At 35.5% G+C, this 19171-nt stretch overlaps 1 protein-coding gene across 1 annotated transcript; it reads right to left on the bottom strand.

Annotated features, from left to right (window-relative positions):
- Positions 1–15924: 15924 nt before the first annotated feature.
- Positions 15925–17401, bottom strand: LOC149171554 (uncharacterized). Its single transcript, XM_089427497.1, has one exon. The coding sequence runs from the start codon at positions 16684–16686 to the stop codon at positions 16000–16002; it is 687 nt and encodes a 228-aa protein (XP_089283623.1). The 5' UTR covers positions 16687–17401; the 3' UTR covers positions 15925–15999.
- Positions 17402–19171: the final 1770 nt, after the last annotated feature.

Genomic DNA, 19171 nt, shown 5'->3' with positions numbered 1-19171 from the left:
GTAATAAAAATAGTCCATAGACCCAAAGCTATTCCAAAATAAACATAATAAGACATAGATGATTACAACAAAACCGACCAAAAAAAGTATGCACATGGCATATCTGCTACTCCACCATACCATCTATCTGAGCGAGTGAGCAGTCAGCATGTCTTTCCATCCAAGGGAGTGAACTAATAGATATTAAAACTAGTAGACATACAAAAAATATACAAAAAAGAGGGGATATATAAATTACCCAAGAAAAGGAAAATCTCCAACATCTAAAACATTGTGAGTCAAAATTATTTCCATGTGCATATTACCAAAATTACCTAGTAGTCCCCTCTTCGAAAGTTCATCAGCTTCCTTGTTTTGTTCTCTTCCAATATGCATAATAGTAGAATTGTTGAGTTGATTCCATAGTAGACCAATTCTCCACAGCCAACCTAGTAGCAAAGGATTGTTGACTTTTTCCCTGCCCTTGATTTGATCTATGATAATCTTGGAATCCCCATAGATATGTATAATAGGGATACCAAGGAATTTGGTGAACCGTAGGAGGCCCCATAAAGCCATTGCTTCACATTCATTTGAAATGGCAATCCAAAAACCACAACCACATGTGTTCCATTGCGCAGCACCATAAAAAAAACTCATTGGATATTCCATACGGAGACCTGTCCGCTTGTGTTGTGTTTTTTTGGAGCATGATTCATAAGAAGTGTGCATGGAAAGATTAGATAAAGTACTTTCAAAAACCTTATAGAAATCTTTCGTGGAGTTCTGAAAGATGCATTTATTTCTCCATTTCCATATATCCCAAAAAAGTATAAGTGGAATGGATCTCCAAACTGTCTTCTGAGTACTCCACCACTTCATACAATCCAAAATACAGTCATGTTGTATATAAGGAAAACCGATATGTGATGACAACCTTTTCCATACCTGAACCATATGTTGACACTTGAGGAACATGTGATTGTTGTTTTCCGCTTCCATTCTGCAAATAGAACAAATACTAGGACCATGCCACTACCTCTTCTGCAAATTCTCCCATGTAAGATGTTTATTATGGAATACCAACCATGAAAAAAGGATGATTTTGTTTGTGATTTTGGTCTTCCAAAAGGAATATCAAACATGTTTCTCCCCCTATCGGGCATCCCCGATACAGAGTGAAAGATATGTATTAGCAACAATGATGTTTCTAGACTTCATCTTCCCTGTCCAAATAATATTGTCATGAAATCCCACATGACATATCCCAAGATGTTTCATACCAGCAACAATCCGGTTCCATTCCTGGTCCCATCGCCCAAATAGACCCAACTCCTGTGCATTTTTCCAAACTTGGCAGGGACCCCGCCATTGTGTAATGGCTTGACTCCAGAAATATATGCTGTGTCCGTTTAAGGAATGAATGAGCCCCTCAGAGATAATATAGTCATTTCCAACACCTAAGATGTGGTCTATACCGATAAGGATTCTGTGACTCGATCCCATGGTCCATGCTAGATGTTGAAGAAAGATATTAGCAACTTTGTGGAAGCTAAGCCAGATTGTCGATCCATGTATGGATCCAATAGTGCCTTTTCGGTACTAAAATAAGAAATCATGGTCCTTAAGATATTTATGTTTGGTAACATGACTCTAAGACCCAGACCCAAAAATACCCCTCCATAGAGATTTGATCAATAACGGCCATCCAAAGCGACATAGATCCAAAAGCCCCAACCACCCATGACCTTTGGCAATGTAATGTTGGACATCTTAGCCAAATGATATTTCTTATGTCCATGACACCCCTCCCATATGAAATTAGCCGTAATATGGTTAAGATTGTGTATGATGGTGGCAGGAATATGAAAAAGATGTGCCCAGTAAACCCCCAATTGATTAAGGACAGCTTGGGTAAGGGTGACCCGAACCCCCAAGGACAGACATCTAAATTCCCACCCAGATATCCTCTTAAAAAATCTATCCACAAGCCATTGCCAATCAACAATCCTGTAACTACAAGGTTTGATATGGTACCCCAAGTACTTCATACCATTTCCCATCATCTCCGCCTCAATACCAAACAAATTTCTTATATATGAAATGATATCCATATCACAAACTCCATGAAAGATAATAGACTTATGAACTTTCATATGCAAGCCAGTAGCAATAGCGAATTTCCTGAAAATATGAAAAAGGCACAACCATGCAAATAAATTTAACATACACATGATGAGCACGTCATCGACAAAGAAGCCATGCGATATTTTGATGTTGTTACCCATCTGCAGAGCCTAGAATTGATCGTGCTCCACCACTTTTTTAATATGCAAGCTCAGATCGTCCATCGCCAAAATGAATAAAAGCGGAGAGAGTGAGAAACCCTGCCAAAGTCCTCGTCCAGCCCGGAAGAATTGTGATGGGTATTCATTTATAATCACATAATAATTGACATTAATAATGCACTTCATTATCCAATCAACACATCTGGGTTGTATTCCTATTTTGAAAAGAACTAGTCTGAGGTATCCACAATCCAGACAATCGTATGCCTTCTACAAATCCACTTGCATAATGGTAGCATTGAGATGTTTTGTATGAATCGAATGCATACATTCTTGAGAATTTGCAACAACATCATGTATTTGTCTATCCTGAAGGAACCCATGTTGTTCCGGAGATATATGGCCCAATAAAATACCCCGCATATGCCCAGCAATGGTTTTTGAGATACCTTTGTAGATGAGGTTACATAGTGAAATGGGACTGAAATCCGCGAAGCAGGTTGATGGGCAGCGCTTCGGGATTAGAGCAATATACGTGGAGTTAATAAGGTGGTGAATATACCCAGTGATCCTCGACTCCACCATGTCGAGTAGGTCATTTTTGAACAAATCGAAGAAATGTGTGTACAGTTCCACTGTCCACCCGTCCAACCCTGAACTTTTATCACCATTGAAATATTTAAGGACCACAAGTAATTCCTCCTCAGTGACGCATTTGAACAGTTCAGCATTTGATTCCTGATCATACATAGCCGGATATTGTTCAATCCCCCATATGAGATCTTCTACAACAATGTCCTCATTACGGCCATAAGCCAAATGGAAATGAGAGACCGCGGCTTTGCAAATCTCCCCCTGTGACTGGATAAATTTCCCATCTGCATCTTTTATCTCCCATATAGTACTTATATTGCACCTATGATTACCAAAACAATGGAAAAAATTGGTGTTTCGGTCCCCTTCCTTGATCCAAATTGCCCGCTCTTCAGGCACCAAGTGGCTTCCTCTATAGCAAGGATATTTTTCATTTTTAACTCAAGGGCATGTATGTGTGACCGAGTAGATTCAGGAAGATTGTTTGTGGCCATCAAAGGGAGTAAATCGTCCACATTGGATATCGTTTATTTCTTTTTGCACAGTCTTAATTTTCCTCTTTTGCCAGATTTTAACCTCCCCACGGAGGGCCTCCAGTTTGTCCAGTATGTGAACCATTGGGGAAGGTCCCTTTACACGATCATGGCTCCATGACTCCCTCACCAATATGTTAAAATTTGGATCATCTAACTAGGTTATGTTAAATTTAAAAGGCATGCCCTGTCGAACATCCGCCCTCCTCCATTTTAATGTAATAGGTCTGTGATTTGACAGAAAGTTACTAATAATCTCTGCATGTACATCACCAAGACGAGCCACCAACTTCTCATGCATTGAAAACCGATCCAATCTCTTAGCCACATATGCCTCACTAGCACGACCATTATTCCAAGTGGGAGCCATTTTAACCGGGAAAATATCCACAAAATTGTGCGCCATAATTGCGTCACGAATCGTCTTGGCCCGAGGATAAATCTTCCAGGACTGTCCCCATACTTCATCCAATCTAATAGTGCAGTTTATATCCCCAACAATAATGAGGGAGGCCAACTCCATAATCCCTGATGAAAACAATCGGTCCCAGAAAGAAGCCCTATCCCTGTATGGAGCATATGTATTTAGGATATGGATGTGGCCACCCAGTTCACAGATATTTTCCTCAAGCAGAATACCCGCAAGGCATCTATAAGCTTTGATCTTGACCCACCGAGGGTCCCATAATGCCACCAAACTGCCTGAGAGACCCGCAGCAGCAGTGGCAGAAATATGCCATTCTGGGAACATTTTCCGGAAGTATTGTACAACATGAGGAACAATGTGCGTGGTTTCTTGAAGAAGAATGATATATGGATGTAGAGAGGAGAAGAGTCACTTGAGAGCCAGATATTTCGAGGCAACCCCCAAACCCTAGATATTGAGTGAAATAATAAAATTCATGGAGACTCCAGCTCAGGCAGCCGTGCTCCAAGGGCCTGTGGGGGGGGGGGGATGTCAGCAATTTGTCATCCCCTATGTTTATTCAATGGAACAAATGGAAGAAACCCATAGCTCAATCCTCCATTTGTTTGATCATTGGCTTAGAGAGCATGCTTGTATGTTGTGTCACCAAGTCATTACAAATATTAATAAAGAAGAACTAATAGTATTATGTTATTCCATGTTAATAACCAGGAACCAATTCTAGGTTGTGTGGTCCTTATGAATCAACCGCTATAGTGCATTCACTAAAATTGCTTAACTCTTGGGTTATTAAAAATCTATAAGGCTTTCCTTCATTCAGTGGATTAGTTGAATTAATAATGCACTAACTCTTGTCATTTCCTATGACCCGTGCATCAATTCTTTGTTTTAATATTGTATAAATGCATCACTAAATAATTGTCTTCTTCCATATGTATACATTCCCCTTCTTCCATATGGTATACATTCCCCTTTTTTAGCACTCTGTTATTCTACCCATTCAAGGCATTGAAATTATCTACCACCATTATATTGGCGAAACAAATTTACCAACAACAATTTGATTTTGATTTTAAACTAGTGATTATGTATTATCTCATGATTGTAATGAACTCAATGATAATAAAAAAGGTGTAGCCTCTTACATTTTGTTGAGATATATAGTAGTCGAAATAAATATATTGTTAATAGAAAAACTTAATTTAAAATATTTTATTATTAATTAAATAAATTTAATAGAATACTATTTTATATTTTAAATTGATTTTATTTCAATATAAAAATATATAATAAAGAACATTTAAATTTATTATTAGACAGTAGTTTTGGAATTATCAGAAAATAATACAAAACATTAAAGCCAATAAATACATAAATGTTTAAATATATTAATAAATAAACAATGATGAGAATTTTTTTACTTAATTAAAACTAATTACCAAAATACATTAATTTAGATACCGTAGCAAACCACTATATTTGATAACTTATATACCCACCCAATCTCTCATTACCAATAAGATCAACCAAGGGAAAACATTTTAGAGATTGATAATGATAACATTGCGCACTGTACATTGATGATTGTTATATGCACAACATACCAAATAAATGACAAATTGTTATATGCACAACCTACCAAATAAATAACAAAGAAGTTTCTATGGAAAATTGCGAGTTGAGGTCAAAGAGATTGTGCATTCAAATTTCTATAACATGTGTCTTGTCATAAATGGTTTAGTCATAACTCCAATACCAATATTACCATCATTATTAATATTAATATATATAATTTATAAACATGGATGCAAATTTCACAAAAATATAGTAACACCACAATTCGGTTCTATTGACTCACCAATATTCATGATAATTATTATTAATATATAATTTTAAATATAATGTCAAAGCATTAATGCAAATTTCCTAAAATAAATAGTAGCACCATCACAAATATGTTCTATTTTTTTTAGGACAATGGCACGTTGGGATGGATTTTTTTAGTGGCAATTTGGTTTTTTGTTCCAGATTTTCAAAAGCTTTTTTTTTGTTTTCAATATTTTACATTGTGCATTGCCTTTAACAAATAGGTAATGATTGCAGTTTCCTTTTGGTTAAAGTGGGGAAGTAGTTACTTGGGGAAGTAGTTACTTGTTCAGGGTTTATTTATTTCTTTTTCTTGTAATGGTCAATAGCTTTGTTATGTTCCAAGGCATTAGTGGATATAGTTGATAGACAAAGAAATTTGGCTCTGTGTCTAAGTTGAGTTTTGTATCTTAATTCTTAGTTTGTTTTTTTATTTTAATTTTTAGTTTGTTATTGTCGAGAGGCATTCTACAGCCGAGTATAATCCTGATGTGTAAGTATGTCATGCTCTCAAAAAATAATAAAAATAATGTTTTCCAATCTTAAATTATATATAACTTTTTAATCTTATTAATGGACTAAGACTAATTATTAAAATATATCTATGTATTTGGATGGATAGTAAATTATCTCATGCTTTTAATAGTTCCTTTATCATATACATGAATTTGAATGGATCATAAATTTACCTTAACAAAAAAATTTACTACATTAAAATTCCAAATTAAGTAAAAATTTAAACATTTTTACTCTTTACAAACGCTAGGGTCATTTCTTAAATTAAAGGAAAAAGGTTGATTCAATACAAAGAATTTAAAATCTTGCTCCAAATTTTTTTTTTTTTTTTTTTTAAATAAACATTTGTAAAATGAATTTTTAAAAGGAAAAACCATATCCTAGGGATATATTAAAACCTTTAAAGACATAAATATTTCAACATCAAAGTTGTAATATTTGAAAATATTAATTTGATCTAGTTTTATTATAAATTTGGTTATCATGTCATGTAAAAAACATCATCAAATATAATATTGATACTATAATATTAATATTATATTTAATGATGATGATGATGGTTAATGTCCGCTGAGACCAAACATTGGTCTATCGGACCTAAAGAAACAAATTATTTATTTTGATTTAAGATTTTATTCCTATGCTCAAAAAGTTTGGAGAGAAGCCTCCCGAGCTCACTATAATTTTGACATTGTAAAAGGCTAGGAAGGTCAATATTGTAACAAAGATTGTGAAACTGAGATCTAATGTGGTTGTACGCGGGGCACTCTAAGAGGAAGTGGTTTTCATCCTCGATGTTCGTATTCTCACATATATGGTAGATCCTTTCCATCCATGGCGTTTTAGGAACTGCCCAACGACCTGTTTCACTATGGAGCTCATGAGAATTCATTCTAATCTTTGCTATATTAATTTTCTTCTTTGAGCTAGTTAATTTAATATATATTATTAAATTTAATAACTTTGTATTAATGCAATATTAAATTTAATATACTATTTAATTTGTTATATTATAATATATATTAACTTTAGATATATATGGAGAAGAACAAATGCATAAAGTGATAGAAGTGGAGAAATAGAGGGACTAAATATAATATTGATACTATAATATTAATATTAATATATTATAGTATAGTATAAATATTATTAAATTTAATAACTTTGTATTAATGCAATATTAAATTTAATATACTATTCAATTTGCTATATTATAACATATACTAATATATCATGATACATATTAACTTTAGATATATATGGAGGGAAGAAAAAATGCATAGAGTGATAGAGGTGGAGAGATAGAGAAACTGAGAAGGGAGAGGAGGAGATACAATGAAAGAGAAGGAAGAAGAATGAAGAGAGAGAGAAAGAGAGGAGTGAGAGAGGGAGAGAGGGGTAAGAGAGAGAAAGGGGGAGACACAAAGATGGAGGGGGGAGAGATAGTCAAGGTTGGAGGATAGATAGAGAGGGAGAGAGGGGGGGGGGAGATAGTGACAAGGTTAGAGAGACAGAGACAGAGAGAGAGTGAGAGAGTGAAAAGGTTAGAGGGAAGAGAGAGAGAGAGAGATGGGGGGAGAGAGAGGGAGGTAGGAGAGAAATGGAGAGAGGGGAAGGACCAGATAAAGGAGTTGAGAGAGAGGATGAGAGAGGGAGGGACAAAAAGATGGAGTTGGAGGGGGAGAGTGATAGTGAATAAGAAAGACATAGAGAGAGAAAGAGGGATTGTGTATGTTTTGGGGTGAGATAGAGAGACAAAGGAGAGATGGAAGGAAGGGGGAGAGATGGAGAGACGAGAGAGGGAGGGAGATAGTGAAAGAGATGGAGGGTGAAGAGAGGGGGGGGGCAGATAGAGTTAGGTGGGAGAGAAAATGACAAAGAGGAAGGAAGAGAGAGAGGACATGACAAAGAGGAGAGAGGGAGGGAGAGAGAGGGAGTTGAAGGGGGAGAGAGGTAGGTAAGAAAAAAGACACAACGAGAGAAAAGTGGAGAGAGAGAGAGAGAGAGAGAGGGAGAGAGGGAGAGAGGTAGGTAAGAAAAAAGACATAAAGAGAGAAAAGTGGAGAGAGAGAGAGAGATGGAGAGAGGAGAGCAGGAGGGAAGATAAATAAAAGGGGGGAGAGTAAAAGCGGAGGAGAGATAGATAGATATGGAGAAAGAGTGTATATGCTTTGGGCGTGATATATAGAGACAAAGGAGAGGCATAGGGAGATAGAGATATAAATGGTAGGTGAAGAGAGGGAAGAAGAGAGAGATAGAGGGAGGGAAGGAGGGATAGATAGATATATATGGAGAGAGAGAGTATGCGTGTTTGGGGGTGGTGAGATAGAGAGACAAAGGAGAGATGAAGGGAGAGATAGATATAGATGGGGGAGGGGGGGGACAGGGAAGAAGATTTTTTGCACAAGATGCATTGATTTCAATGTAGATGATGACTTATAATCCTATTTGATTGTTTGCATTAGATGCATTGATTTTAGTGTAGATGTTGATTTCTAATTATATTTGATTGTTTTCTCTAGATGCATTGATTTCAATGTAGATGTATATTTCTAATTCTATTTGATTGTTTTTCTCTAGATGCCTTGATTTCAATGTAGATGATGATTTCTAATCCTATTTGATTACTTGCACTAGATGCATTGATTTGAGTGTAGATGTTGATTTCTAATTATATTTGATTGCTTGCACTTGATGCATTGATTTCATTGTAAATGTTGATTTGTAATCTTATTTGATTGCTTGCATTAGACACATTAATTTCAGTGTAGATGTTTTCTAACCTTATTTGATTTCTCGCATTAGATGGATTGGATGTCGTTAATCTTGAGACTATAAATTATTAAAAACATTTTTCAAGATTAGATGGAGGAAATAGAGAGAGAAGAATATTTCTTACACTAGATGCATTGATTTCAACGTAGATGATGTTTTCTTAGAATTCTATTCAATTGCTTGCACTTGATGCATTGATTTCAATGTAGATGTTGATCTTTCTAATCGTATTTGATTGCTTGCTCTAAATGCATTTATTTCAGTGTAGATGTTGATTTCTACTCATTTTTTATTGCTTGCATTAGATGCATTTATTTCAGTGTATATTTGGATTTCTAATCCTATTTGATTTCTTTCACTGTATGCATTGATTTTAGTGTAGATATTGATTTCTAATCTCATTTGATTGTTTGCATTAGATGTATTGATTTTAGTGTACATGTTATTTTGTAGTTGTTGTCACTCACTGCATTAAGAGTTTTCAGTTGATCAAAGTCACCAAAGAGCATTTACGTTTGAAGCCATATTATAGGCCACAAAAGCGCTCAAGGCCAAATCAGACCCTCTCTATTGCATAGTGCTCTGAACGAGATTTCCAACGATATATAGAAGTCTGAAAATGGACTCCTGGATGAGATGTTAGAGCAAATTAAAGATACCCCTTTCAATGCCACAGAACAAAGGAGAATGGCTAAGGGTTAGGCTCATCGCAAATCACAAATCGGGGCTTACTGAAGCAGCACCAAAGAGGAAGACATCAAAATTTGTGATCATCTGATTGCCGATATCGCAAATCGCATATCGGCGGGTCCAGTCCATCGGTTTATTGGGCATATCGGCGGGTCACAACATAGAGCGTCGATATCGCATGTCGGCGGGTCATGGCGTAGAGCGCTGATATCACATATCAACGATCACAGGTGCAAAGGGGTGGCACATGGGCACTTGGCCATCGAAATTTCCGATCGCCGATATCACAAATCGCATATCGGCGGGACCAGGCTCATCGACGATCGGAGGTCTAGGAGCTCATCACAATCACAAATTGACGGGTTCTTCATAACTAAAACAGGGAGCGTGACGAAATCCGCGATTAACCGATCGCAATATCGCATATCGGCGGGTTTGGTCTGTCAGCGATTGACGATGTTAAACAAAACCCGTGGTAGATAGGCCACGATACAGGGAAGTGCCAATGTAGTGCTAAATTGCCGAGAAAGGTTGAAAAACTTTAATGAAGAAAATCAATGCAAAAAAAGGGCGGGCGAGTCTTTTTATCTCTCCTCCAAGAGGCCATGTGGCACAATACCATTGGCCCGAATGTATGACATGGCAACTGACATCACAATGACGTGGCGGTACTAAGGACACGTGTCACGCGGATTCAGCTTTTTTAGGGGTCCTTTGGGGGGGATTTTCTGGTGACACGTGTCACCACTCATAAGGTGACACGTGGCAATATGACATCACCCATCGCAATCGTAGATCGACGATCCCACAATTCGAGTCCCTCCTCCACCATGGTCCCTCCAAGCTTGTGATTGCAATAAGCAAGGGGATCCTCCCGAATGCGATATGTTATGTGATCTGGCCTATAAAGTTTTTGCGTTCGAACGAGTCGGCCAATGCTATAAAGAAAGGTAAAGGGCCTTCCCCTCCCGCAGTGCGATTGTGATACTTCTGGTGGGCCTGACCTTGCAGATCGGCGATCGCAGGGTTCAAGGGGAAATATTAGTGGCAACCCTTGGAAGCGTCGAAGTGTGGGATTTCATGGATTAAAGGAAAAAGGCCCCTGCAAATGTCTTAAAGGGCTCTAACACCCCCGGGTTAAGCCCCTGGTTCCAGCCCTTAGTCATATGAAGAAAGTTACGAAAAAGAGCTAAAGTGAAAGGGGCTAAGGGGGATCGGGATTTGTCTATTTCGCAACGTTTTTATAGAAAAAGGGCAGCATGGGAAAGTCCTCCATATTGCCACCAAGAGAGCATCACTAGGTATATCAAGGTGCTGATAGTGCAGGACAAGGATTTAAAGGCATGATGGGTCGACAATTGTGGCTTTAAGGGAAATAGGTGGTGCATTCAAAACTGGTATGGGCTGATTCAGAAAGGCCCATTGTGACACGAAATCAGGGTCAGCGTTGATAGGAGTGGAAAGAGACTTGGTAGCTCGGGAGGATTTAATTCTCAGGCATGGTGTCCCATAATAGAGAGAGATGAAGTACCACCCAAGGGTCTTCTATTTCAGTACTGCGGCATGGAGTTGATGGTGCCCACTCCCAACTTTAAATAATGAATGGCTCAAGCAGTAAAGGCAGAAATGACGGGAGTCGACTAAGCAGCACAGGAAGCCAAAACAATGAGCTAACTACAACCTGAAGCAAAATCGATTACAGAGATGGGCGTAGAGATAGTTTACTACTACTTCTTTCAGAGGGTTTACTTATTTGATGTCATGTGCTTTCCCTCCCTTCAATGAGGAGATTAATTTTGTAATATTTTTCGCCACAAAGCCATCCCCAGCCGAGACAGCTAGTCAATCTAACAACTGGGACTCAGCTGAAGATATTTTTGTTGTAATGAATGGCCATGCTCTCCTCTCTAGATAAATAGGGGGAAGCAGAACTTAACTAAGGTTCAGAAATTCTAAAGAAACCTCTATATGTAATTTTCGGACTATATGGCCTTGTAATACAGATCTTTCAGAATATCAAGGAAATGGTGGTGATTCCCCCTTCAAGTATTACAGTATGTTATTCCTCTGTTAAAACCCATTATGTTCATGTTTCTTCTCTGAATTCATGCAATCATAGCTACTAGAAATATTTCAAACTCCCTTACAGATTCATTTGTATCGATATGTTAATGCATATGCATGTAACTTCCTCACAGATTCATTTGTATCAACATTGTTAATGCATGTGCCTATATGGATTATTGAAATTATATCTTTAAATCTGCGCTACATGAATCATAGCATTTAGTCCCTCTTTCATCCATTATATCTACTTGTAACTCAAATAAGTATAGAAATTCTTAATGCCTCAAGCTCTATGTGTTAAGTGTAGAATTCTTGAAGCTTTATGCTCTATGTGATGAGTTTCTCTTTCTCCTTATCCTCTCTCATTTGCTCTACAAAAGCTTATTAAACTGAAATTCCTTGAACTATTCGGCCTCCACTATTTTATGCATATTTCTGAGATTTGTAAATGTGAAGAAGTACCAGAAACTCATGTCTCGCTCCTTTAGGTGAGTGAACCAACCCATTATATATGTGTGTGTGTGTGTGTGCGTGTGTGTGATGTCTCCATTTCTAGAAAATCATATGAGACACACATAATCTAGATGTGCCCAGGCACTGATCTTGTAAGAAATCCAAGGTTGTCTCTGGGAGCTACAACAGTAATATTATTTGATTGTTTGGGCTAGATGCATTAGATGTTGTTAATATTGACGTTGTATATTATTAAGAAAAAATATTTTTAAGATATATAGTAATACCTAAAAGGATACTATTAAGAATTAATTAGCTGTCAAAAGTTGTGATACCTAGAATTAAAATGAAATAGATGTGCAAAATCAATCCTCCTACAAAGTGCAAATTAATCCTTGATCAGATCGTCTCCCTCCTACATCACCAACTAATTACTAATAGGCAATTACGTATGTTCAAAATATATTCAAAATTACTAATAGATAGTTGCATATCATAATGTATTCTTAGCTTTTATAAGAGGAAAAGATATATTTATAAGAATTCAAAACAAAACAAAATATTCTTGAAGGAGATGTGATAATTGTTCAAAGAAACAAATCATGTAAATATTTTATAATTATAGCCACTCATTAAAAAAAAAATCAAAAATACATTATTTCTTGACTTTGTTGAATAGACTATAGATAAAAAATCATCAAAACATTCTTGAAGGAAATAAATTATTTCAAACATTAGCAGAGAAAAATTATTTCAAGAGTAATCTTGATGCAATAAATGATTAAAACTACTCTTCAAGATATATTTAGTAATACTTGGAGCAACACAATTGAGAATTAATTAGTTGTCATAAATTGTGATACCTAAAAATAGATGAAATAGATGTTGACAAGATTGTCTCCCTTCTTCATCACCAACTAATTACTAAAATAAAATTACACACACATATAAAAATACAACACAACCACTGTAACATTCAAAAACATTATCATCCAAATCCAAACACACAAACCACTCAAAGCATCCAAACAAAGATGTACAAACCATTCAAGGCAAACAACACAAACTAAATTAAAGAAGAGAAACCACTCAAAACATCCAAAAAAAGTTGTACAAACTATTCAAGGCAAGCAACACAGGCTAAATTAAAGAAGAGAAACCACTCAAAGCATCCAAACAAAGATGTACAAACCATTCAAGGCAAGCAACACAAACTAAATTAAAGAAGAAGAGAATGATATGGTCATGCCAAGCAAAGAAAACATAATGTGAATTTTGAATTTAATCTCAAACATCTAGATAATAATGATAAACTAAAAATGTGACATTGTTGCCCTCAATTGGAACCAGCTTAGATCCATCTAACATCAGATCTGTCATGAGCTGAAAGGGATCAAATCCCTCGAGGTGCAAACCTTTCCTCAAGTTCTACACTCCAAAAAGAAGGTTTGCACCTCGAGGGATTCTATCCCTCTCCACGCATGATAGATCCGGTGTTAGATGGATCTTTTCTAATGATTTTGTGTACACTTGGTTGAGGCACTTACCTCCCGAGCTAGTCTTTATGTCAAAGGAAAAGATATTGCTATCAATGTAATACTTTTTCTTATTAATGGAAATCACTTTCAAAAACTTACAAAAAAAAATAAAAAATAAAACAAATAATGTGAAACAACCAAGCCCATTTGTAAGAAAATGACAAAAAAGAATAATAATAATAATAATAATAATGCATTACTTTATAAAGTCAACAATAGATACCTTCTTAATAAATAATGTAAAATCAAGCACATTTGTAATGTATTTCTTAATTATTTCTTTAAAATCAAATAAATAATCAAACATAGAATATTTAATTCTAAACTTAATATTTATTTTTTAATTCTTTCTTTAAAAATAAAAAATAGAAAAACAAAAACAAAAACAAAATATGCATTACCTTTAATTTAGAAAATCAAAAGTCAATAATAGATGCCTTCTTAACCAATAATGTAAAGCAACCCAACTCATTTGTAATGTATTTTTTAATTATTTCTTTAAAATCAAATAAATAATTAAACATAAAATATTTAGTTCCAAACTTAATATTTAAATAAAAAAATTAAATTCCAAAATAATAAATTTTAATTAGTCTAAAAGTTTGTGAAGAATTCGTAATAAATTTTATAAACTATTTACTATAATAATAAAATTCATTAAAAAAATAATTATTACATTAAAAACTAAATATTATTAAGTTAAAATCTTTCAGCATAAATCTCTACGAAAATATTGCTTAACTTGTAAAAGAATCATAAAACACATACTACTCGATCATAATCGTTTATCCTTTATTTAAAAAAAAATGAAAATCATAATCAATATTCTTGAAGATATTAAACAATGCGCATTTTTCCCTAAATCCCAAAAACAGAAATTCTATACCGAGTGAGAACATAGAAAACTGATAAATGAAAAACAAGATGAGTTATATTATCAAAGGTGAACCTGTACGAAAAAAAAGACAATGATTAAAGACCTTTTAAGAATAGTTTGCGGGTCGCTTGAATGATTGACTGCAAATTCTAAACCCAAACAGAAATTCTTCTGGTTCAATAAAAAAATCCATGGTCAAAGATCCTGCTTTCCCATTTTTAATTTCTTCCTTATCATTTTCTAAATTCTTTTTTAAATTCAGTGCAATTAGTCAATAAAAATTATAATTTCCCATATTTTTCCCTTCTTCAATATTTAGCTTTCTCCTAAATTTGATCAACTAACTTTATTAAGTTATTGCTATGCTGCATTAGATAAAGCCAAAAATATGCCTTTCATGAATTCATGCCTAGGCTTCCTTCCTAAATTTCTCCCTACCATGAAACAATCAGTTTCACTATTAATTCTTCCGAGGAGGTTTCAAATTCTAAATCATTTATGAGAGATTTTCCCAGTACAGCCATTCATGGTTGAAGTATTAATCCATTTACTAGAATATTTTTCAAATGCAGCCAGTCATGGTTGAAGATCACAGCTCTTTTTGATTAAAAATTGACATCCATGTAGAGGAAGTTTCAACTTCTAATTTATTTATGAACAATTTTTATTTTAAATTCAATGTTATTAGTCATTCATGATTGAAGATCAGAGCTCTCTCTTTCTTTTCTTCGATGTCTGTTTTCTTTTCTTCGATGTCTGTTTTCTGCATTTGATCCAACTAGCTTCATGATTGAGCATTATTGTTTTTCTGTCATGTTCAATAAAATCACAAAAATTGCTTGCAATTTCATGATTTGAAGATTCTGGTTCATGCCTAGACAAATATTGATTGTATCACACAAACTCTTAATTTCATGATCAGAAGATTCTGAATCTTGGTTGTGAAACCAGTGTTTTGATTCCCTGTTGTGAAACCGATCTGTTTTCGAGTTCTGATCGATTCTTTAAACTATATCCAGGAGCGAATATGGCACCCCAAAAATACAACAGCTTTCCCTGATATAACCACCACCTCCTCTTCAAAGGATTGAAATATATCCCAAAGACCCGGAAAAAAAATGGCCACAGACCAATAAAAGGCCCAAAATTTAATGCTCTGATATACAAACGAGAGAAACGTTTAATTTAATGAATTTAAGTGTTTTGTTTCAGGCCATTGGCCACCATGGTCACAAAAACATGAAAACAGAGCTTTATACTGACCACATGAAACACATACAACTTTTTTTCCATTCCCTGAGTAACACAATGCCCACATTCATAAAAACAAAGGCTAATGTTTGGATTAAATACCAGCGACCAGAAATCATAGCTGAAATGAAATGAAAATACCTAATTACAGTGAAGGTATAGAGCTTTCAAATTCAACAGTCTCAGAAAACTGAGATTGATTCGAGGGAGCCCCCAAAATCCAGTCCGAGACCCTACTCTCATTCTCAAAGCTAACGCTACCAGCATGATTTTTGTCATCTTTGTGATCATCATCTTGTTCCCAAATTCTGAAGCAAGAAGAAGCACCCTGAGCAATGCTCTCATCCTGCAACAGGGTAGTACAATCATGGCTGCCCATGGAATCCAGAGAAAACAGAACCTCTGTACTCGGCAAAGGACTCTGAGGCCTCCAGAGCAGATCATCGGTGGCTTCAAAAAGGGAGCCTCTTAAACAATCCTCCTCCTCCACCTGCTGCTCTGCAACTTCTTCTTCAGTACTTTTAACTACTGCAGAATCATGAAGATAATCCAATATATAAGATTTCTTCCTGATAGCTGCTATGCTTCGGACTCCAAAACCCGCGCTATCCTCCCAACTCCATGGATCCTTTAATAACATCGAATACTCCTTCGAAAGCGAGCAAAACTCTAACATATTCTCATTACCTGCACCGGCGTCTTCAGGTTTGTCAAAGCCCATCCCTGTCTCAAATTCCACTAAGCGTACCTGTTTTTGTCTGCAGGAATCCTCAGACGGACTCATCTCCTGCTCTTCTCTGATCCGCTTCTTGTTGGCGCCTTCTGTATTCATGTTCCTGGTTCTCTGCAAGCTATTGTTTTAAATCAGGAAAATAAGCAAGTCTCTACCTAACAAATCATGGTGAAACCCCAAACCCCATGACGGACTGCATCTTTATGTTAGATTGAACAAATGGATGCACGGGCTGCAAGAAATTAAAGACTGGGACAGGTTTTATAGAGCGGTTCCAGCTCGGATCCTCAAATTACAAGCTAATCAATCTGTGTGAAATTGGGTCTAAGGCAGAAAAAAGGTGAAACAGATGGCGGCAGATGTGGGGCACCATGCAGTACGGGCATAGAAGAAACAGAGGCGTGAAACTAAAGGCAACATGGTGGGTATAATTCTGACTTACATTTTTACAGAAACAGAAACTGATCACACCGGAATTATAGCAGCATATGTGTTTAGTTTTGGTAGAAATTAGCAAAAGCGAAGTCGATTCAGACGCCGAAACCCATGCCAATAAAACTGGATTACCCGCACTTTGGTCGCACGCCACGCTCACTTATTGCAACGAGCGCAGAGAGCATCGATGGTTTATGAAGAAACGACTGAACATTGTGCATAATTTGCATTGGATTTCATTGCACCATGAAGAATTCCTTGCTTTCATGCATTCCGTCTTGAAAATTCATCCATCCTCTCCGGATTTTTACACCGAACGTGAATTTTACACGTTAAAGGTATGTAGCGGCCAGTTATGACTCATCCCTTTTGTTTTGTTCTTTCAAGATTCTTTAACAAGAATATGCGTTAGAGAAAACAATATTAATTTAAAACCCCTAACCCTAATTTGGGAGGGAATGAAAATGACACTGAATTTTGGGTTGTTATCGACGATTTTTTTATTAATTAAATAAAAAGTATTATTTAAAAGGAATAGGAATTCTAGTAGTTATCTGGAATTATAATGCCACTGAAGAAGGCAACCATTTATTCAGTATTCATTATGCTGGTTAATATTTTTTCATAATTTTTTTCAGATTTCAAATTTAATTTTTAATCTTTAGTTAATATTTTGTATTTTTTCCGGTTTTAAATTTAATGTTTAATCTGTGTTCCATATTTTTGTTAAATTTATTTTTTAATTAGGAAAACAATTATTTATATTTTATGTATTTTAAGTTGAAATATGAATAAAATTTTGATTAGTTGAAGATATTTCTTATTTTGATATGAATTTAATATTTATTTTAGTTTAATTTTTTTTAAGACGATGATATATAGTATGAGGGAATAGATTTTTTTATTTTGAATTGTGAAAAAAAATGTATTTTTTCAACTCTAAGAGTTTTAATCTTATAAAATGTGATATGACATCCTTTCAACTTTGAATACTTTGCCATGAAATCTCTAATATAAACATTGTTGCATCTCATATTGTCATCTTTATTCCATGTATAATATAAACATTGTTGCACCTTATATTGTCATCCTTAATCCATGTTTCAATAACCGCTTCATTAAAGGTGAAATTCTCTTTCATGGGAAAACATAGACATTAAAGCTTACAAATGTATGTTTAACATTAGAAAGGATTCCAGAGTAAAAGAAACAAAAGTCGAAATAATTTAGGAGGAACTTTACAAAAATATTTTGACAGATTGCAAAGGGTGAATAAATGTACTTTAAAGGATCTTTCACGATGTTAAAGTCTTTGCTATCATGGGCATGTTGGTGGGAGGAGAGGGTTGCAAAAATGTATTATAAGATGGCTGTGGGAACATGACCCAAATTAAAGAGGAAGAAATGAAGAAGGGAAATAGCAAAGGTGATAAGTCAAGGAAGCAGTTTGCTTAGTGATAAGAAGAGAAGAAACTTGGAAATAATGCTTACATGGCTTCCATGCCGAGTTTGGAATTGGTTTGAGATTTGTAGGAGCTAGTTGAAAGATTTTCTCAACTCCTATCTCTAAGCTTAAAAATAGTTGGATCTAAATTCAACTATATAATTGTATTGTAAATGAATGCAAGAGTTCAATAGAGATTTTTTTTTTGGTAATTTGTGCAAACATCTCTGCCCTCTCAATTTATTTCCTCATATCAAAGCCCATATGGGCGTGACTCCCTCAAGGGAGGGCCCAGAGATATGGAAGAGATCTGAGGTTTTATTTTCTATACATAGATTAGTGTAGATCATAGTTACCAAGTTCGCCCGAATTCGGGCAAACAGTACGGAAATTCGCCGATTCGGTTCGTCCGCCGAACAGTTCGCAGAAATTCAATCTGATTCGTTGCATTAAAGGTTAACCGCAGGGTTAATGCAGTTTGTTAATTCTGTGCGCAGGATGCCTTCTTACCATATATGGAAAATCTGAAAATGACCAGGAGTTAGGGTTAGTAAACAGTCACCCATTTCAAAGTCAATCCAACTATTACCTGTATATTTGGATAGAAAAATGGTCGGTCATAATCTTTGTAATTCTGTACGATGAGTATAACCATAAATAAATAAATCGATGTAAATAATACAAATTCAAACCCCAAAGCATTAC

The sequence above is a fragment of the Pinus tabuliformis genome, chromosome 4_2 (assembly GCF_031772625.1).
Source record: "Pinus tabuliformis cultivar Carrire ecotype Pingquan chromosome 4_2, CPIR1, whole genome shotgun sequence".
NCBI lineage: Eukaryota > Viridiplantae > Streptophyta > Pinopsida > Pinales > Pinaceae > Pinus > Pinus tabuliformis.
The sequence above is the reverse complement of the archived record's forward strand: the minus strand, read 5'-3'. Positions and strand labels throughout refer to the sequence as shown.

What these genes read in the sequence shown, in the direction of transcription:
- LOC149171554 (XM_089427497.1), bottom strand. Translation starts at nt 16,686, where the DNA reads ATGAATACAGAAGGCGCCAACAAGAAGCGGATCAGAGAAGAGCAGGAG.